This window comes from Ovis canadensis, chromosome 7, assembly GCF_042477335.2.
Source record: "Ovis canadensis isolate MfBH-ARS-UI-01 breed Bighorn chromosome 7, ARS-UI_OviCan_v2, whole genome shotgun sequence".
Taxonomy (NCBI): Eukaryota; Metazoa; Chordata; class Mammalia; order Artiodactyla; family Bovidae; genus Ovis; species Ovis canadensis.
In genome coordinates, this window is record NC_091251.1 from 24,162,442 (window position 1) to 24,185,583 (window position 23,142).

General features: G+C 36.1%; 1 protein-coding gene across 3 annotated transcripts in view; it reads left to right on the top strand.

The window, feature by feature from the left end:
• The window catches only part of TXNDC16 (thioredoxin domain containing 16), a 94,752-nt gene that overhangs the window by 49,012 nt on the left and 22,598 nt on the right, over positions 1–23,142 (top strand). For all 3 annotated transcript variants that reach the window (XM_069597606.1, XM_069597605.1, XM_069597607.1), the window contains exons 10-16: positions 1,145–1,311; positions 1,675–1,735; positions 6,009–6,126; positions 11,884–12,027; positions 12,774–12,833; positions 17,789–17,957; positions 18,345–18,481. In XM_069597606.1, coding sequence (XP_069453707.1) covers positions 1,145–1,311; positions 1,675–1,735; positions 6,009–6,126; positions 11,884–12,027; positions 12,774–12,833; positions 17,789–17,957; positions 18,345–18,481 — 856 coding nt within the window. The remainder of the gene's footprint in view (positions 1–1,144; positions 1,312–1,674; positions 1,736–6,008; positions 6,127–11,883; positions 12,028–12,773; positions 12,834–17,788; positions 17,958–18,344; positions 18,482–23,142) is intronic.

Sequence of the window (23,142 nt, forward strand, 5' to 3'; positions counted from 1 at the left end):
TGTTAGAGGCTTTCCTCAGATGCTTATTGCTCCTCGTTCATGATTTAGAATATGAAACTAAAGAAGTTGGCTGGAAATTCTGAGACTGTGGATCAGCCTTGTTAACTTTGAGCTCCATAGGGTGGTTGGACCTGGGCAGCTTTTTGGTGAGCCACAGTGTCAGTAGCTTTAGGCTTTAACTTGTGGTTGTTCAGGATCCCCCAGAGAAGGATCTTTCAGTTTTCTGCTGGAATACAGAAGTCTAGCTGCTAGCTACCAGAAACTGAGCAGGGAGGGGATAGAATGAGTCTCAGCATCTGGTTGCTTTGAGCATGGTATTCACACTCAGCTGTTCCTGCAGTCCCCCCAGATTTCTTCTGGTATGATGCAGGGGTAGTCACCTAAGCTCATGGAGTTAGGGAAGACGATCTAGAGATCTCACTGCTTCTCCAAAGGTTTTGTCTGTTCTTTCTTACTCTCGCGCCTTCCTGCCATCATTCCCCTTCTACTCCTTCTTTCCCTCTTCCAGAGGCTCCAGGCACTGACAGTTCCTGAGCAGGTTTAGGATTCTGCAGTTAAAGTGAAACTGTTTCCTATCCTTTCCTCTCATGGCTTAGGATTTTGTTGTTCTCTAGCTTCTAAGATGTTGCTGCCTTTACTCTTTTCCCTTCATGTATGTATGTTCATCTGTTTTGAAAAATCCTACTGCTGAAGTTGTCCTGGGATTTCTGAAAGGAGTGAAGTAAGATGTGTGTTCAAGCTGCTGTCAGCTCAGATGTTCCTCATTGTTCTGTAATATGTCATTATATATGTTAAATTCTTACATGGAAGGATTCGTTATGTGTTTTGTTTTCATTTCAAATCTCTCTTTATTCAGCAACACCACAGTTTTATTTATTGCTTTTTTTGGTTTCTCTATGATATCCTTATTCTTTATGGTTGTAAATATCTGTATAACTACTTGTAAAATTTGTTAGTTTCATGTTAGTTTAAATTATATAGGTACATGGGAGCATGAAACTTAGAAAACCATGAGACCATTTTTGTTAATTGTGGATTTATTTCACAGACTTGTTTTTTCACTTATTATTAGCAGGGTTTAAATCCAAATGTTGGAACATTATTATCACATAGTGAAGACATTTTGTTCTTTTTCTAAATGAAGACCGAAGTTGCTGGAGATCCTAGACAAGTTTCAACTGTTCATCTACAACTAGGATTACCACTGGTTTTTATTGTTGGTCAACAAGCTACTTATGAAGCTGATAGAACAACTGCAGAATGGGTTGCTTGGCGTCTTCTGGGAAAAGCTGGAGTTCTACTTTTGTTAAGGTATTTTAAACATGGAATGGTATATTCTCTATTTAGCAAGACACTAATATTTTTCTTGGTAATGTGTTCACTGGTAAATAAATTCAAATCTCTAATAGATTCTAATATAGTTAAGAGCCAGTTGCTGAGTTTAAGTCATTAATTATCAGCTTGATTAATATTTAGACCTTTAAACTTTACTAAATTGAAGGTGTAGATTAAGATAGAGTATAGAAAACCTGGTCTGTATTTACATGAAAAATTTCTCAGACTCACTAAATTGTAATCTTTTTTCATAAACATTTTTAGTATAAAATTTTCAGTTCAATTTTAGATTGACCTCCTGGATGGCAACATATAACATTTATTTCCATTTTGATAAAGGGACTCTTCGGAAGTGGACATTCCTCAGGATACTAATGTTATCGTCAGAAGACCAGAAGAGGTTGGTCATTTCCTATATTGTTCTACAACGTGTGCTTATTTAAAAGAGGTTAATACACATGGTCCTAAAGTAACGTATGCTTATTACAGGAAAATTCTATGAATTGCCACTATTCAGAGATAACTGTTGTTAATATTTTCAACTGTTGTGTGTTATTTTCATTTGTTAATCTTTTTCCATGTATGTTTGTATATTTATATAAATATATGTATATCTGCTGCTGCTGCTACCAAGTCACTTCAGTCATGTCCGACTCTGTGCGACTCTCAGAGACGGCAGCCCACCAGGCACCCCTGTCCCTGGGATTCTCCAGGCAAGAACACTGGAGTGGGTTGCCATTTCCTTCTCCAATGCATGAAAGTAAAAAGTGAAAGTGAAGTCACTCAGTTGTGTCTGACTCTTAGCGACCCCATGGACTGCAGCCCACCAGACTCCTCCATCCACGGGATTTTCCAGGCAAGAGTACTGGAGTGAGGTGCCATTGCCTTCTCCGATATGTATATCTACATATACATCTTTTTAAAGAAATTTAGGTTCATGCTATATACATTCTACCTTTCACATACAGTTATATTTCATTACTTGGTATTGTGCTGTGATGCCTGCCTTTAAACACTGTTTTGGGCATCACTGATTTATTTCCCTTTGCTAAATTTCTAGAAGTAAATTTTGTTAAATGAGATTTTTCTTTTTCAGAGCTCGGGCCTTTAACCACTTTAATTAATCTTTTTTGTGATTTAAAAATTTTATAGATTATACTTCATTTAAACTTATTATAAACTACTGGCTGTATTCCTTATGCTGTACAATATATCCTTGTGACTTATTTATTTTATTCATGGTAGTTTGTACCTCTTAATCCCCTCCCCCATTCCCTCTTTCTACTGGTAACCATTAGTTTGTACTCTATATCTGTGAGTCTGTTTCTGCTTTGTTATATTCATTAATTTGTTTTATGTTTTAACTTCCACATATAAGTGATAATGTACAGCATTTGTCTTTTTCTGCCTGACTTATTTCATCGAGCACAATATCCTCCAGGTCCATCTGTGTTATTGGAAATGACAAAATTTCACTCTTTTTTTATGGCAGAGTGATATTTCATCGCATGTGTATGCCACATCTTTACCCACTTGTCTGTTCATAGACGCTTGGGTTGCTTCCATATCTTGGCTATTGCAAATAATGCTACTGTGAAGACTGGAGTGCATATATCTTTTCAGATTAGTGTTTTTGTTTTCTTTGGATTCTACTGTTTTACTTTTCATGTGTGAAGTTAATTGACTTTCATATTTTTTTTTTCCTGAATGTGATTTTTCTTTCTTTTCTTCCATGGGAAGGCATTTTATTTTAAACATAGCAGTGTGTACATGTCAATGGGAATTTTAAAGATTTTTAAAATACACAGTCAAATTTCCTTCCAGAAATATTATTTTACCAGAAGGATTTAGAATTCCTTGTTCTTCATACATCTTTGCCAGTACTGAGTAGTAATGTTTAAAAAAAATTATTTCTATACACAAAAAAGTTTCCATATTAATTTGCATGTCTTTGATAACTTTGACTAGTGAGATCACCTGTATTTCCTTTGTAAATTTCTTAAATGTTTGAATTTCTTAAATTCTTAAAAATTTCCTTAAATTTTTCTTAATTAAGAACTCTTCAGAATATCTTCTAAATATTTTAAACATATGCTAAAAAATTGTTGATATGTTTACAAATGGTCAGATAGTTTAAACTTAAATTCTCTTGCATAAGTCTATAGTATGAGTACTGGATTCAGATATCAAGGTTGCTGGGAGAAATATCCATAACCTCAGATATGCAGATGACACCACTCTTATGCTAGAAAGTGAAGAGGAACTAAAAAAGAGCCTCTTGATGAAAGTGAAAGAGGAGAGTAAAAAAGCTGGCTTAAAACTCAACATTCAAAAAACTAAGATGATGGCCTCTGGTCCCATCACTCCATGGCAAATAGATGGGGAAACAATGGAAACAGTGAGAGACTTTATTGGGGGGCTCCAAAATCACTGCAGATGGTGACTGCAGCCATGAAATTAAAAGACGCTTGCCCCTTGGAAGAAAAGCCATGACCAACCTAGACAGCATATTAGAAAGCAGAGACATTACTTTGCTGACAGAGGTCCATCTGGTCAAAGCTATGGTTTTTCCAATAGTCATGTATGGATGTGAGAGTTGGACTGTGAAGAAGGCTGAGCACCGAAGAATTGATGCTTTTGAACTGTGGTGTTGGAGAAGACTCTTGAGTCCCTTGAACTGCAAGGAGATCAAACCAGTCAATCCTAAAGGAAATCAGTCCTGAATATTCATTGAAAGGACTGATGCTGAGCTGAAACTCCAATATTTTGACCACCTGATGCAAAGAACTGACTCATTGGAAAAGACCCTGATGCTGGGAAAGATTGAAGGCAGGAGGAGAAGGGGACAACAGAAGATGAGATGGTTGGATGGCATCACCGACTCGATGGACATGAGTTTGAATAAACTCTGGGAGTTGGTGTTTGACAAGGAAGCCTGGCATGCTGCAGTCCATGGGGTCGCAAAGAGTCGGACACGACTGAACAACTGAACTGAACTGACTGATGAGTACTGAGTTAAAGAGTCAGAAGACTTGACTCCGTTCCTACTTGTTCTGGGCCCAGATAACTGAATTAACTTCTTCCAGCTCAGTTTTCTCATTTGTGAAATAGTTATAAAACCTCTCCTTCTAACTTATATTTTATAAGACCAAATAGTTAAATACTTTGAGAACTGTAATAGTGTTCAAATATGTGTACTGTGAGGTCATTATGCTTTGCTTTTAGACCAGGTAATCAAAAGAATACTTACTGAAGCTGTTTTTTTTTTATTTTTACTATTAGATAAAGGATTCCAAAATAGGACTTACTTTGTTATTGGGGAAAGGTTTTATAGAAGAATTAAAGTTCATGCTGTTTTCCCAGTACATATGAAAGTTATGTTTATACTATACTGTAGTCTGTTAAATGTGCAATAGCGTTATGTCTAAAAAAATTAATGTATGTACCTTTAGTTAAAAAATAGTTACTGCTAAAAAATGCTAATTGTCATCTGAGCTTCTAGTGAGTTGTAATCTTTTTGCTCATGGAGGACCCTGCCTTGATGTTGATGGCTGCTGAATGATCAAGACAGTAGTTGCTGAAGGTTGAGGTAGCTGTGACAATTCTTAAAATAAGACAAAAATGAAGTTTGCCACATTGATTGACTGTTCCTTTCACAAATGATTTCTCTGTAGTATGCAATGCTACTTGGTAGAATTTTACCCACAGTAGAACTTCTTTCAAAATTGGAATCAATCCCCTCAGACTCTGCTGCTGCTCTATCAACTAAGTTTTTGTAAGATTCTCAATCTTTTGTTCTCATAGCAACGATCTTTAGAGCTGCTTCACAGAAGTAGATTCCATCTCCAGAAACCACTTTCTTTGCTCATCCATAAGAAACAACTCCTCATCCGTGCAAGTTTGATTGTGAGATTGCAGCAGGGTTAATTACTAAAATAATCTAGTGGCCTAAAATTTCATGTTTTAAAAAAGTTTTGGTTGAGCCTTAGTGTAAGAAATTTTAATGGAATAATTCCAATGGAATATAATTTGGTATTCTTAAAATACCTGGGGCCAGGTATTATTTTTATGTTTATGGCTAAACAGTCAATTGAACTTTGTAGTGGAATTATTTATTTATTTTTATTAAATTACTTTTTTCCCCCTTCTTTTTGGCCATGCCACACAACTTGTGGGATCTAAATTCCCCAACCAGGCATTGAACCCAGGCCAGGGCAGTGAAAGCCCCAATCCTAACTGCTAGGCCACCAGGGGCCTCTCTAGTGGAATTATTTAGGATTAAGTATTATTTTGAGTGGTGGTGGTGATTTGGTCACTAAGTCATGTAAAATATCAAAAGAATTTTGGTGCTATTTGCAATAAAATTGCATATATTTGTATCTTGTATTGAGGTAGGACTTACTGTTAAAATACTTCAGATTTCAGCAGAATGTAACTGTGACAAGAAGCAAATGAGACTTTCAGTTCCGTGTTTTGCCTTTTCTAGTAGCATGCACTATCTTTCTATAATGTTTAGATACTTTTAATATTGTGGAGTTAATTTCCCATTTTTATTTTTAAATATTAAAATTGAAATTCACAAGTTTAATTTCTTTTTAGTGTCAAACAAGTAAAATATATTAAAATGGTTCATTATATTCTAGTCATATCTTTTAAAATTAATGTATTTCTAGGACATGCAAGTGGAATTTTTGTCATTAAGTCATATTGATTTAATAGTATTCCATCTGGAAAGTACCATGAACATTGAGGAAATGGTCAAACATGAAGACATGGAAGAGCTAAATATAGGTAATGTGTTTTTCTGATGCTCATGTTCCCCTCCCATTTCTGCCCAGCATCCTTAAGGTCAATGAAATTTCAGTGAATTAACTTTCACAGTCAAGAATAGGAAGAGACCTGAAGAAATTAATTCTGAATCACATTTTAGCAAGTTGATTAGGCGAAAAGATACAAGGATGCTCTATTTCGCTTAGTGTGATACCTTTCATTGTTATATATCAGGCTTCTCTCTTTCTGCCTGTGCCTTTATCCTCCAGTCCTTTCAGTGCTACTGGTCTATTCCATGTTTAAAAAGGACCCAGGAGCCACAATATAATATTTATTTTTGTTATTCCTATTAGGGTATGAAATTCTGATGAAAATAGTTATATATTTGTAGTTGTAAATGAATCCACTTGTTAACAGTAAAAGGAGTAAACTTTGATAACATTTTTATACTTATTTTTAATGTTATTTTTAATACATTAAAAATAATAATTGTTTTAACATTTAAATATTTAAAATTAATATTTTAACGTTAAATTAATTTTAACATAATGTCAAAATAATTTTAACGTTAGTTTTAACAGAATTTTGCCAATTCTGTTTTTCTTTTTATTGTTTTATTGCTTACCTTTTGAAGTATTCTACAGTTTTCAAGGCTATTTCCCACACATTATTTACTTTGATTGTTATCCTCTGAGTTAGCTGAGGTCACCTTCATTGTAGATGAAGAAGCTGTGTTTTGGCAGAGTTAAATGATCTGCACAAAGTCACAAATGGCATGTGGAGCATTCTGACTTGAAATTTCATTTATGACCATTATCATTCCTGACACTTCTTTATAACATATCCTATTCTGAAATTGCTCATTTGTTTTTCTCCCTTCTGTACTAGTCTATTAGAAACTTCTAAGGCAGGGATTATGTCTTGTGCATTTACTAAATGTATCCTGTTTAGTAAATTATTGAATTTTTATCATGAGTCCTGTTGAGTAAATACTTTTTATGTAGTCCTGTTGTTATGAGTCCCAGGAAGGAAGGAATTTGCATATTCTTTTCATGAGATCTGTTAATTATGAATAGGAAGGCCTCTGAGCTTTAACTGATATATGACCAGCTTCATGGTTTGAGCACTGCTCTAGTTTTCTGGTATACAGAGGTTAGAACTGCTAATGGTTTAAGCCGGAGTTCTCCATAACATCATCATTATTCAGGCAGGTCTGTGTTCTGGTCTTGTGCTCCTTGCTTTGTTCCTATCACCTTTCATATATTCAAACTTTCAAAGTCACAGGAATCATCCAGGTGTCAGTTTAACAGGATTCCTGTCCTCAGTGGAAGTTGCCTTTTTCAAAATTTTGTTGCCATGTCTCATTTTACTTAGTGACTCTCTGGCTTCAGCTTGCCCTCTGGTGCTGCCTTCTCATTTTTTCTCTCTCTTGTCTTTGCTCCTCAGCCCAGTTCTTGTGTTTTGGGGGTGGGGGGTGTTTGGTCTTAATTTCCTATGTTTGTAATCCATATTGACTCATAATATAGTATGATGTTGTGCCCAAATACACAATTGCCCTCTTATTTTCATTCCTTCTCATTAATTAGGAAAGATAGATGAGGCTTGGAAGGAGTTTGTTATCATGTAAAAGTGGAATATACAGAAAAATGCTCTTCAAAGGGAATGAACACAACAATGAGTCAGAATTAAATGAACTGGGTTCTACAAAAAGAGTATGAAAAAAACTTAGGTGACTAAAAAGAATATATATACATGTTGATAAGTAGGTGAAATGTAGAGCTGAGTAGTGAATATATTTAAAAACTAAAATGGCTTATTAAGAGAATGGGAAAGCAGAAAGGTGTTAGAACAAGGTAAGAGAAGAAAGGATGGATTAGGAAATAAGAGTGGACTGGCAGGAAAGTGAAAATATGTGAATAGTAAGAAAATACTGTAAAGGAGAAAATTGGCCTTTATTAATTTTGATATTGAGGGCATAACTTTTAGTGTCATAGAATGTGATATTTGAAAGTATCTTAAAATTAATAGTGTAAGTCTTATGGTTCACAGCTTTGAACACTGAAACTCCTAGAGTTATGTAATTGACTAGAGTCACACAGCTAAAAATTGCTGATATGCTACTAATCTAGATCTAGTCTTTTATGGTATTGGAAATCATATGGAAAATAATAGTTTAGTTTTCTGAATGCATTGTCTTTCTCACTTCCTTACTTTTTAATATGTTATTACAGAGAATTATAAATGTATCATAAAATAGGATAATGGAACAAACCTCCAGATAACCATTTCCTGGCCTCACCCAACTACCATCAGTCAGTGGCTAATCCTGTTACAATCATAGCCCTTTACTTATTATTTTTCACCTAATTCCAAGCATATAAATTCATCCATAAATATTTCCCTGTATTTCAGACATGTAAGGATTCTTTTAAAATTAGCATAATGCTATTACTACATCTAAATGGTTCAGTTCAGTTCAGTCGCTCAGTCGCATCTGACTCTTTGTGACCCCATGAATTGCAACACGCCAGGCCTCCCTGTCCATCACCAACTTCCAGAGTTCACCCACACCCACGTCCATAGAGTCGGTGATGCCATCCAGCCATCTCATTCTCTGTCGTCCCCTTTTTCTCCTGCCCCCAATCCCTCCCAACATCAGAGTCTTTTCCAGTGAGTCAACTCTTCGCATGAAGTGGCCAAAGTACTGGAGTTTCAGCTTTAACATCATTCCTTCCAAAGAATACCCAGGACTGATCTCCTTTAGAATGGACTGCTTGGATCTCCTCAAGGGACCCTCAGGAGTCTTCTGCAACACCACAGTTCAAACACATCAATTCTTCGGCACTCAGCTTTCTTCACAGTCCAGCTCTCACATCCATACATGACTACTGGAGAAACCATAGCCTTGACTAGACGGACCTTTGTTGGCAAAGTAATGTCTCTGCTTTTGAATATACTACCTAGGTTGGTCATAACTTTTCTTCCAAGGAGTAAGCGTCTTTTAATTTCATGGATGCAGTCACCATCTGCAGTGATTTTGGATAAGAATTGTTACTATCAGATGCTTGGTCGACATTCAGAGTTCCAGTTTCATCATGCTTTTTCATGCCACTGTTGCTTTGTACATGCTGTTCATGTTACTCTTATTCCTCTGCTTCCTCCTTAAGTTTCATTTTTCTTTTAATAATGTTCAGCTAGTGTCAGCTTCTAGGAAGCTTTAATTGTCTCTAATCAAGTTAGATGTTCCTCCAGTGTTACCATATGATCTGTACAAACTTCCAACAGGACATTTGTGAATTCAGAATATGTGTGTGTATGTGTGTTTACTACATATTTTAATGGATAGATGAATGAATGGGTGGGTGGGTCTGTCTGTCTTAATGAAGTTTTTTTTTTAGGTTTAATTGATATGTAACATTATATTAGTTTTAGTTGTATAGCATAATGATTCAATATTTCTACATATTGTGGTTAATGAAATGATTTTTACATATTCAGAATCTACCCATAACTCAATATACATAGAATAAAATCAAAATTTCTTGGTTTATATGGCCTCTTATGGCTTTCCATGTGGTACTAGTGGTAAAGAACCTGCTAGCCAATGCAGGAGAAGGAGACATAAGAGATGCGGGTTCAATCCCGGATCGGGAAGATCCCCTGGAGGAGGAAAGGGCAACCCACTCCTATATTCTTGCCTGGGGAATCCCATAGACAGAGGAGCCTGGCAGGCTACATACAGTCCGTGGGGTCACAAAGAATTGAACACAACTGAGTGACTGCTGCTGCTGCTAAGTCGCTTCAGTCGTGTCCGACTCTGTGTGACCCCATAGATGGCAGCCCATCAGGCCCCACCATTCCTGGGATTCTCCAGGCAAGAACACTGGAGTGGGTTGCCATTTCCTTCTCCAATGCATGAAAGTGGAAAGTGAAAGTGAAGTCGCTCAGTCATGTCTGACTCTTAGAAACCCCATGGACTGCAACCTACCAGGCTCCTCCATCCATGGGATTTTCCAGGCAAGAGTACTGGAGTGGGGTGCCATTGCCTTCTCCGAACTGAGTGACTAACTGGTTCCAAATAGGAAAAGGAGTACGTCAAGGCTGTATATTGTCACCCTGCTTATTTAACTTATATGCAGAGTACATCATGGGAAACGCTGGGCTGGAGGAAGCACAAGCTGGAATCAAGATTTGGCCAGGAGAGAGATCAATAACCTCAGATACGCAGATGACACTACCCTTATGGCAGAAAGTGAAGAGCAACTAAAGAGCCTCTTGATGAAAGTGAAAGAGGAGAGTGAAAAAGTTGGCTTAAAGCTCAACATTCAGAAAACGAAGATCATGGCATCTGGTCCTATCACTTCATGGCAAATAGATGGGGAAACAGTGTCAGACTTGATTTTGAGGGGCTCCAAAATCACTGCAGATGGTGACTGCAGCCATGAAATTAAAAGACGCTTACTCCTTGGAAGAAAAGTTATGACCAACCTAGATAGTATATTCAAAAGCAGAGACATTACTTTGCCAACAAAGGTCCATCTAGTCAAGGTATGGTTTTTCCTGTCGTCATGTATGGATGTGAAAGTTGGACTGTGAAGAAAGCTGAGTGCCGAAGAATTGATGCTTTTGAACTGTGGTGTTGGAGAAGACACTTGAGAGTCCCTTGGGCTGCAAGGAGATCCAACCAGTGCATTCTGAAAGAGATCAGTCCTGGGATTTCTTTGGAAGGAATGATGCTAAAGCTGAAACTCCAGTACTTTGGCCACCTCATGCGAAGCATTGACTCATTGGCAAAGACTCTGATGCTGGGAGGGATTGGGGGCAGGAGGAAAAGGGGACGACAGAGGATGAGATGGCTGGATGGCATCACCGACTCGATGGACATAAGTCTGAGTGAACTCCGGGAGTTGGTGATAGACAGGGAGGCCTGGCATGCTGCGATTCGTGGGGTCGCAAAGAGTCGGACACGACTGAGTGACTGAACTGAACTGAGTGACTAATACACACATGATCTAGAAACCCTAGAGTTTTCTCACGTCATTCCTTCAGTCTATTTCGTTTTAGTCAAATGTGCCTTCCCTTGGTGCCTAGGGGATGCTGAGCTCTTTTATGTCCCCGAGTCTTTGCATATGTTGTTTTCTTTATCTAAAACATTCTTTTCTTGATTGTCTGGTAGGCTTTGGATTGCCCAATTTAAATCTCCCTCTTAAAATCTCTCACTGTATCTTTTGCCTTTCTTCTTAAACTGATCACATTTATAGTTATATATTTATTTAGTGATGAGTTTATTGACTGATTTTTCCATAGATAGAAACTGTATGGTCAGGACTGTGTCTGCTTTGCTTACCACTTTCCTTAGTGTCCATCACAGTGTTTGCTGTGTAGTAGAAGCTAAAGAAATACGGTCAAACATGTGTGGTAGGACTTGTTTTAGGTTATAAATTAATATATTGATTAGAAGCAAATGTTATTTGTTGACAAGTATATTCTTTTTATATTTATATTTATTATATTATTTCTTGACAAGTGTAAGTAATTCCTTTTGGAATTAACTAAAACTTGATCATTTCTAGGTCAGGAAGCATCTGAGAGTCATTTAAGATAGGAAGCCAGACAACTAGAAAGTTTTCTAAATATCATGCATTTTAAATATTAAGATAGTATGAATTCATGAGTTTCTGTGAAGTGCCAAATTTTCATATGCTTGCCTGGGAGAAGAGCTTAAATGTTTTAAATTATACATTTATATTTACATTAATTTCTCTTCAAACATTTCAGAAATTCAAGATGATGAAGTGGAAGAAACTGTTTACAGAGACAGGAAGAGACAGTTACCTTTGGAACTCACTGTGGAATTAACAGAAGAGACATTTCATGCGACAGTAACGGCTTCTGACAGCATAGTGCTTTTCTATGCTGGCTGTGAGTATTGTGAACCTTTAGAGGTGACTACTGTACTGCATATTAGGACAGTTAAAGTAGGCAGATTTTACTTTTTCATTCTGTTATTACACATTGTAAAATGACATAGCTTTCATATGTCCCACACTTTTAAACAACTTACTTTGGAGCTGTTTCTAGGGTTGTAAAACTGATTATATATATTCAGTCAAAGTGTTAGTCGCTCAGTCATATCTGACTCTTTGCAATCCGATAGACTCTAGCCTGCCAGGCACTTCTGCCTACGGGATTCTCCAGGCAAGAATACTGGAGTGGGTTGCCATTCCCTTCTCCAGGGGATCTGAGCCTCCTGCATTGCAGGCAGATTCTTTACCATGTGAGCCACCAGAGAAGCCCTGATTATATATATCTGACTTATAAATTGAAGATTATGATTAAACTAGATGTTAAGCTTACTAATTTGGAAAATTGTTGTTATTCAAGCTAATGATTTCAATAGATTAACAGTTATTGTAGGTTTATAGGCATTATATTGCTTTTAACAATAGCCATTCAACTATACTCCTTGCCATATGAATGTAGAAAATTAGTTGTATGTGGAACTCTCTTGAATGTGTGGACAATACTGAGTGCTTCATATTAGAATATTTCTTAGTATAAAATAATTCTGAGATACCCCATTAATCTATATGTTTGTTATATATAAGTATGGATGCTTTAGAAATATGTATGTTGTAATATCTATCTAATTTTTTATTTTAATGTAGGGCAAGCAGTATCCATGGCATTTCTGCAGTCCTATATCGATGTGGCAGTTAAACTGAAAGGTATTACACTGCTGTAGGCATGTTTATTTTCCTGGTTCTGAGCTATAGCTGTTTGTAAAATTGTGTCACGCTAAAGATGTAGAAAACCACATAAAATTTCAGATTATTATGTTTGTGTCTCCACAACAAACATAATAAGTTAATACTGAACATTAGACTGTTCCACTTGAAACATGATTAAGTATTGAAACCATTTTACAGCAAAGAAAATTAAAAAGTGATAACTTCAGTATAAGTTAATACTTCATGGTTAATAAGTTAAGGAACCATGAGTTTCAAAACTGTTAGGACCATTCCCTTTGATTGTCTTCATTAAACTGTCTTATAGCTTTATACTTAATCCAATAAACTTTTTGGCTGAATTCAGTCATTCAGCAAACATTTACTGAGTGCTTACTATGTGCCAGTTACTGTTAAATATTATTAAACATATACTAAATATTAACTATAGTCTCACAGTCTAATGAAGGCTCTAAGATCCCAGTGTTCTTGAAGCTACACAGTTAGCTTTTCATAGGTAGGGAATTTCTTAATAGCCAGAACCTTTTTATTATAGCTATTCTATGAAACCTGATTCAGCGGTAGATAAACAGTAATCCAAGCAATGAACTCAAAATGTCTATGCCACTGTCCCAGCAAAGACAAAAGGAGGAGTAGGGAGGCCTGTTAGTGTTAATAAGAGAGAGAGAGTAATAGATTAGGTAAGTATAATATTTTGTAATCATTCGAATAAGATAGTCCATATCATGCTTTGTATCTTTAATATGATTTCTTCTTACTCTGTTTTTCTTGTTAATAAAAGCTGTTATGGCTAAATGGGCTTTTTCTTGGCTACTCCAGAAATGCATCCACCATTTAGTTTTTTGGGACATTAGCTTACAGCCTCTTTTATTATTTAGTAAGTTCCTTATGGAAAGAAAGTATGCCTTATACTCAGTTCATTGGACTTGGTGCATTGTCTTACATTACAGAATATCTCGTGTTTAATAATTGTTGAGTAAATAAATTAGCAAATATAGTAGAGTTTCATAAATTTTGTTTTATTTTGTGGAAAAGGTGTACTGGTATGCAACTTGTGTGTGTGTGTGTGTGTGTGTGTGTGTGTGTAAAGGGATAATTAAGTCTGTAGATAATATGATACCTAATTTTTTTTTTAAAGCGAATCTTGTCACTCTCTAGTTCTCCTTTATGGTTGCAATCTACAGACTGATTTAAGTTTGTTCTCTTAGGTTTTCCAGCCTTACTGGTAAATGATTAGAAGAAAGAAAAAGTAGGAAAATGTAACCATAATAAAATAGTAGTTAGATAATGTCCCTGAATACTAGAATTATCCCCTATCCCCAGCCCATTTGGCTAGATACCAAATGAAAATGAAAAGAGGTTCTCTTACTTTCTTCTCTGTTAATGACCAAATAAAGACCTGACCCCTCAATGCAAGGACTCTGAGTTGTATGTGTTTGTAGAATAAAAAAGCAGATTAACCAACCTAAAGACTTGATTTCTTTTTTCAATTAGTATGTTCTTTATGAATAACAATTCTTTTAGTAATTAGATATCAGATAGGTGGATTATTTTGGACGTTCATGGGGCTTCATATAGAAATGCATACTATAGGTAACAATAATGTTTTGTGTCTATTTGATGAAGCCTATACTATAATTTTATAAACTAGGACAATATTGTAATACTTTGGGTGTTTAGTTGTATAATCTTTCATGTTGTTTTGGGGAAAAGCCACTTTTTATTTCTTAGTCTAAGAGGATGAAGAATATTTTATACTCAGTCACAAGGTGGCAGCAAATGTCTGTTTTTTTCTTCCTTATTTGAAATTGCTGTGTTGTTAAAATATGTGGAGTGTAATACTACAGCAATCTTAGAACATTAGACTACTCCACTTGAAACATGATTAAGTATTGAAACCATTTTACAGCAAAGAAAATTAAAATGTGATAACTTCAGTATAAGTAGCCTTATCACTTTTTAAATAATATATATCAATATTCTTTTTTTCAGTTTTAAAGATAACATCAAAGTTTTCAGCTTGGACTGCTGGGACATTTTAAGCGGTGGTAGGCCCATTGAGGATGCTTTATTGAAGGGAAAGAACTACATTTTTTATGACACCATGTCCCGTCCTTTGGTGGCAATACATAGTATGATGCTCCATCTGAGCAAGCACCAGTACATGCAGATATTTATTGACTAAATGACTAGAATAAAGGAGAAGAGAACTTTATAGAGTAGATCTAAGCCTAGAAGGAATAAAGATTTGTCTTTGTAGCTCATATAATATTCAGGTATTAACATACTTTAATGTAAACACTGAAAATTTGTTCATGAAGAAATAAATCAGGGTACATTTCACAAATTTTTATTGGATACATAATATGCAATAGACATTGTTTAGGTAGCAGGTTTGTAAGACAGACTAGACCCTATGAGATAGAATCTAGGATCGTAATGTAAGGATGGATTTTGAGTATTAAAACTTTTGATGATAAAATATTAAAATATTGTGTTTCACAATTTTAGTCATATGGGTAGGTTATATCCTAATTTAGAATTTGGGATTAAATTGATATACAAAGATTCCTTCTTTGACCTAATACTATATTAAAATTTCCTTTTATTAGATTTTCTTCCTTTCTTTCATTAGCTGAGTTGTATGGTACTTTGTTATTTGGTTTTTGATATCTCTGCACCCAACTATATATTTTGGAGAACTGGAGGACTTTGCTTATACAGTTGACTTAGACAACGCAGGGATTAGGGGTGTTGACTTTCCATGCAGGAGAAAATCCAAGTATAACAGGTTTGGCCCTCCATGTACACATTTGCTGGAGAAGGCAATGGCACCCCACTTCAGTCCTCTTGCCTGGAAAATCCCATGGACAGAGGAGCCTGGTAGGCTGCAGTCCATGAGGTCGCTAAGAGTTGGACACGACTGAGTGACTTCACTTTCACTTTTCACTTTCATGCATTGGAGAAGGAAATGGCAACCCACTCCAGTGTTCTTGCCTGGAGAATCCCAGGGACGGGGGAGTCTCATGGGCTGCCGTCTATGGGGTCGCACAGAGTCGGACACGACTGGAGCGACTTAGCAGCAGCAGCATACACATCTGCTCTGTATCCAAGTTTCCACATCCATGGATTCATCCAACCTTGGGTCATATGGCACTGTAGCACTTACTATTGAAACAGATCCGTAAGTGGGCCTGCACAGTGCTTTCCAAGGGTCAACTGTATTAGTATAGAACAAGTAGGAATTTCTCTTTGAGGTTCTGCTGTATGTTTTCTCAGGCTGAAAAGAAATTATTTAGTTTAAATAAATATGTATGAAATTATACTGTTGAGACAGGTTGTAAGTGAAAGTAAAAAGTGAAAGTCGCTCAGTTGTGTCCAGTTCTTTGTGACCCCATGGACTATACAGTCTGTGGAATTCTTCAGGCCGGAATACTGGAGTGGGTAGCCTTTCCCTTCTCCAGAGGATCTTCCCAACCCAGGGATTGAACCCAGGTCTCCCACATTGCAGGCGGGTTCTTTACCAGCTGAGCCACAAGAGAAACCCAAGAATACTGGAGTGGGTAGCCTATCCCTTCTCCAGGGGATCTTCCCAACCCAAGAATCAAACTGGGGTCTCCTGCATTGCAGGCACATTCTTTACCAACTGAGCTATCAGAGAAGTGAAGTGAAGTTGCTCAGTCGTGTCTGACTCCTTGCAACCCTGTGGACTGTAGCCTACCAGGCTCCTCTGTCCATGGGATTTTCCAAGCAAGAGTACTAGAGTGGGTTGCCATTTCCTTCTCCAGGGGATCTTACCTATCCAGGGATTGAATCCAGGTCTCCCACTTTGCAGGCAGACACTTTACTGTCTGAGCCATTAGAGAAGTCTGAGCTATCAGAGAAGCCCTAGGTGAATATCATGGAGGCCCTAGATAGTATATTCACACACATATTTAAGGTATTCATGTACGAGGACTGCTCTAGATTCTGGAAAACCAGTGATGAGGAAACCAGACACAGTCCCTGCTCTCAGGAAGCTCAAATCATACAACACAAATGAGCACATAACTCCATGATGAGGTAGGGAAAAGAGCATGGTCCTTTAGGAGTATAAGAATCAGATGTAGATCAAGGTGTCAATGGAGGCTTCTCTGAAATGGTCACACATGCAGAGATCTGAAGGGTGGAAAGACCTGACTGGTAAAATTGGTAGAGGTGAGCTGATATCAAAATAGATTTGAGTTTTGAAAAGATATCGCTAGCTTCAGTGTAGAGACATGTTAAATTCTGGGAGATGAATTAGGAGAAGTGATGACTAGAGTGGTGGCAGTAAAGAGAAAGGGACAGATATAAGAGGTACTCAAAATTTAGGTGGTAAAATTGGAAGGCATGCAGGTTGATGATGTAAGACCTGCGGAGTTTAGGAACAAAGAGGTGTGAAAGGTGATACTTTGCTTTCAGAGTTGCACAGGATGGCAACGTTCACTACTGTTCAGAGGAAAGAAATCATGTTTGGTTTTAGACATCTTGAGTTTGAGGATGTTTCTGTTCAAAGGGACCTAGAGAAGGCAGTATGGATACATGGATCTGGAACTTTGAGGCTCCTGGGCCAAAGCTATAAATTTAGGATTTATTAGGTTGTTGTTGATTATTGAGATTGTCTAAAAGAGAGTGAAGAACAAGAAGAGAAAGCAACTTAAATTGAGCCTTGAGGGCACTCCCGACTCCACTGGCGGAAGAGCCTGCAAAATGGAACAAAAGGAGGCAGCTGGGGAGAGGCTGCAGCCAATGGGAGGAGGTGCTGCAAAGAACCAAGGGAAGAGAGTGCACCGGGAGTGTGTCATGCTGCCGAGAAGTTGAAATAAGAACGGGATACAAAGACATTAACAGTTCTCAACAACTGAGTTTTCTACATTAACATTTATAAAAATGTGCATTTTCTTTTTATTTAGGCACATCCACTATGCTGCTTGCTAGAGTAAACTGTGCAGATTGGCCTCATGTGTGTACCAAGCAAAATGTTACTGAATTCCCTGTTGTAAAGATGTACAAGGAAGGCCAGAACCCGGTATCTTACACTGGTATGCTGGGAACTGAAGACCTCTTAAGATTTATTCAACTGTAAGTATTCAGCTTCCTAAGATTTTTTTAAGTTTCAGATCTATTCAACTCCTAATTCCCTTACTTATTTGACACACCTTGGATAGGTTAAGGAAGTATGAACACTGATGAGAAGAGCCTATTACTTTTTAGCACTTTTGGGGAGATAGAAATTTTATTTAATGAGACTGATTTTTTTGTTTGTTTATTTAGAATAGTGTCTTTATTTTGTATTTGTATTTATTTTAGACAATCTCAATAATCAACAACAAAATAAAGACAAAATGAAGATGTTTATCCTATGAAATATACTAAATTCAGTGTGTGTATATATGTGTATATATATATATATATAACAAGCTGAGAAGTATTTTTAAAAATTAATTTTGACTATAAATATTCATCCAGCAACAGGATTTCATGCCCAGTGAACATTACGTCTGTCCAAGAAGCAGAAGAATATTTAAATGGGGAATTATATAAAGACCTAGTCTCCTATTCTAGCATGTCAGTACTGGGACTGTTTAGCCCAACCATGACAAGAGGTAAGTGGAGCTGAACATTTAAATTACATAATGTATAGTTGAAGGCTTGTTTACGTGTTTTCTTTTTAAAGAATTAGTATCTTTTTAAATTAAACAGAACTCAATTGTAGAGAATTTTGAAAATACAAAGTTTGAAGAAAAATAAAAATCTTTAGAGTTGTTAAATTTTAATATAATTTCTTCCCTCTTTTTTTGTGAACTTATGTGTTGAATATTAATATACATTTTAATGTAATTGGGCTAGTACTGTGTATTTAGGTTAGTATCTGCTGTTTTTATTTTTAACATTAAGTGGGTGCATTTTTCCATGTGATTAATATTCTTCAAAAACATCATGGCTGTATAATATTTGATTGGATGAATATACCATAATTTATTTAACTGTTTACCAACAAAAAATTTCTTTTATTTCCTTTTTGCTATGTATTGTAAAGAGTATTTTTATTTATGAGTCTTTGTGTAGGTTTTAGACTATTTAATAGCTATGGATTCCCAGTAGGTGAATAACTTTGTCTTCTGTAAACTGTATATATGTTATTCATTTTTTTTAAAAAAAAGGTTTTAGCATTTGTCTAAGGAATTACTATGAGATTATTATATACTAAAGATATTAAGCTTTTGTCATTTTATTAATATTCCAATTATTTCACCCAGCTTGTTGTTTGCTTTTTAGCTTTGCCTAGTAATTTTATATGTAATAGTTAAAATTTTTTTCAAATTTATTGATTTTGAGATTTCTTCCATTGCTTTAGCTATAGAAAATCCTTATCATTCTGATCAGTTAATAGCTACCTGTCTCTTGTTTTATAATATTTTCTTATGCTATATTGTCTTCTTGTTTTGAATATTCTTTTTTAAACTTTGTGAGTGATAAGACACAGATAACATGAAACCTAGCCTCTTAATCATTTATAAGTGTATAGTTAACTAGTGTTAACTGTATTTCTATTGTGTGCAAATTCTGATTTCTAGAACTTTTTCATCTTACAAAACTGAAACTCTTTACATGTTAAAGAGTGACTCCCTATCCCTGTTTCCCTAGCGCTTGGCAAACACCATTTTCCTGTCCATTTCTATGAATTTGACTACTCTAGTACCCCATGAAAGCCAGATCATGTAGTATTTGTCTTTTTCTGAATAGCTAATATATACACATATCTTTTAAAATGTTTTCTATTTTATTCACTTTACCTGTTGATACTTAGTCTATTTATTTTATAAAGCATGTTGACTATGATTGGGTCGTCTCTTTTTCTTTTTGACAATTTATCTTTTTTGCCTATTAACTCTTCTAAGTGAACTTCAGCCATTTACACATATTGTCTAAACTTATTCAAATTTTTGTTGCTTGTTTTATGCTTCATTGGTATTTCTTTAAAAAAAATTTGTTACATATTTTTTTAATTTACTGAAGGATAGTTGATTTATAATGTATTAATTTCAACTGTACCTCCGAGTGACTCAGTTATACACATATATTTTTTTATATTCTTTTCCATTATGGTTTATCATAGGATACTGTAATAGTTCCCTGTGCTATACAGTAGAACCTTCTTGTGTATTCATCCTGTATATAAAAATTTGTATATGTTAATCCCAAACTCCCAGTTCTTCCCTCCCTCACACTTCCCTCCTTGTCAACCACTAGTCTGTTCTGGTTTGTGAGGCTGCTTCTGTTTCACAGATATTTCATTTATGTTGTATTTTAGATTCCACATACAAGTGATACCATATGGTATTTGTCTTTCTCTTTCTGACTTCCTTCACTGTCTGATCATCTCTACGTCCATCCATGCTGCTGCAGATGGCATTAGTTCATTCTTTTTCGTGGCTGAGTAGTATTCCATTATATATGTATGTACCTCATCTTCTTTATCTGTTCATCTGTTGATGGACATTTAAGTTGTGTCTTGGCTATTGTGAATAGTGCTTCTGTGAACACAGGGGTGCTTATAACCCTTCAAATTTTAGTTTTGTCTGGTTTTATGCCTACGAGTGGAATTACAGAATCATATGGCAACTCTATTTTTGTTTTTTTGAGCAACTTTCATATACTGTTTTCCTATAGTGGCTGCACCATTTTTTATTCCCACCAACAGTATAACAGAGTACCTTTTTCTTCACACATTTATTATTTGTAGACTTTTTAATGATGGCCATTCTGACTGGTGTGAGGTGGTACCTCATTATAGTTTTGATTTGCATTTCTTTAATAATGATGATGAGCATCTTTTCATGTGTCTGTTGGCCCCTATATGTCTTCTTTGGAGAAATGTCTGTTTAGACCTTCTGCCCATTTTTTCAGTTGGGTTGTTTGTTTTTTTGTTATTGAATTGTCTGAGCTGTTTGTGTAGTTTGGACATTAAGCCTTTATTGGTTGCATCCTTTGCAGATATTTTTTTCCCAGTTCATAGGTTGTTTTTTTTGGTTTATTTTTTGTTTCCTTTTCTATACAGAAGCTTGTAAGCTTCATTAGGTCTCATATTTATTTTTGCTTTTATTTCTATTTCCTTGGGAGACTAACCTAAGAAAACTAATTCATCTTATTTTTGATGCATTTCAAATTAATGCTTTTGCCTTCAGCTTTGATACAATGCTTATACTAATAAGTTTAATTTGTTTGTTTTACATAGTATCATTGGTTTTCCATAGTATCATAAGCCCACCAGTGGGCTTCCCTGATGGCTGAGATGGTAATCTGCCTGCAAGGCAGGAGCCCCGGGTTCTATCCCAGGGTTGGGAAGATTCCCTGGAGTGTGGAATACCCACTCTAGTATTCTTACCAGGAGAATTCATGGACAGAGGAGCTTGGCGGGTCGCATGGAGTTGCAAAGAGTCGGACACAACTGAGCAGTTAGAACTCTCTCTACATGGTTGGCTATAGTGTTCTTCTAACATTACAACTTCTCTATACTTAAACTGCCTCTCTTTACTTTTTCTGTCCTTCAAAGGACTGTGTCTTTCAATAAGTTTTAAAGAGAGAGTCACAGGGCATTTATTCTAACCAGTGGTATTGCTTAGAATGTTATTCTCTTGGCTTTGGAGATGGATGACCTCTTGAATGGGTAGCAAAAAGTGTTTTCTTCATCATGTCAACTGAAAAAAAAAAAGCACAATGTGAGAGTTGTGAGTTAAGTTTTATTTGGAGGCAAAATGATTATAGCCTGGAGCCAACCTCTCCAGTAGTTTTGGGGATCTGCTCTGAAGAGCTGAGCGGGGAGGCAGTATATATGTAATTGTGGTGAAGAGGATTACATGCAGTCAGGCACACGTTTTGACTGAAGACTGCTGCTAGTCACAAGGAGCAGATGTCTCTGTTAATGATTTTAGTGCTGCTTTTCTAGACATGAAAAGATACAAGAAATTGGGTCCATAAAATCTTCTGAAGATATCTATCTGAAGGCTTGTTCTGCCAATTTTTCCCAGAGTGCAGAGTGCCTCATTCCTGATTTCCACCCCAAACTCCTTTCAGGGTGTGTTCAACTAAACACAACTAAAATGGTTGGTTACCTCATCCTTATAGAGGCAGATGGCAAGTAACAATATTTAGTTGGCATTCTCATGCTGTTTCCATTTATGTAGCAAACTTCCTCTTTCATTTTTCTTTTATTTAAGATGAATTTCAAAATCTGAATGAAATATTTTAAGAATGTTTGTATGGGAAGAAGATCCCCAGTGTCCAGCATTATAATTGTATATAGTTGATACTATTAACTATTGATTCTTATTAAATTTTGCTTTCTAAAAATTGCTGTCTAGTATTTTTTCTTTCTACTTTGTCTTCAAAATTTAAAAAAAAAAAAAGAACTCACTAGAAAGAAGAATAAGACTGTTAATATGTGCCATGTGGCTTACCATCTTGGAAGGCAAAATCCAGAGGGCATAACTTTTTAATTTCTATTCTATGAAAAATCATAAAGTAAATGAGTCTATGTTTTACTCCTTTTTCCCTTTCTCATGTGTTTTCAGCCACATTGACTGTTTTCTTCCTACCTCAGGTACGTGGTGTCCTGAAGTTCTTGTTTATTATTTACACTGGGCCTCCTTCAGAACAGAATTAGTCTTTAGATAATAAAAAGCACAAATACAATAAAATCATTAAAACAAGGATAAGAGTCAAGCAATGAAAGTAGGAGATAATTAGGTAGAATACCTAGAAACAATGCAGTGATCCTAAAACTCAACCCTGAGCTATCTGGTAGCAAATAGAAACAAAGATGAAATTTTTGCCAACTTATCATCATTATATAATAAATGGCAAAATGCAAGTTAGGGTGCTGAGTCACCCGTAGAGAAAATATTTCTCTGATTGTACTTGCTGAGAGGAATTTTTCATATATGTGTGTATATACATATGTATTTTATTTAGAGATCGACATAAGGAGCAGTGTGTTGTTGTTTAGTCGCCAAGTTGTATCCAGCTCTTCTGTGAGTCCATAAACCGTAGCCTGCCAGCCTCCTCTGTCCATGGGATTTCCCAGGCAAGAATACGGGAGTGGGTTGCCATTTCCTTCTCCAGGGGATCTTCCTGACCCAGGGATCAAACCCACATCTCTGCATTGGCAGGCAGATTCTTTTCCACTTAGGCACTTGCATGACCCCCAGAAACACTGTACTTGACCATATTTCTATACAAACGATGATAAAATTTACATATGATT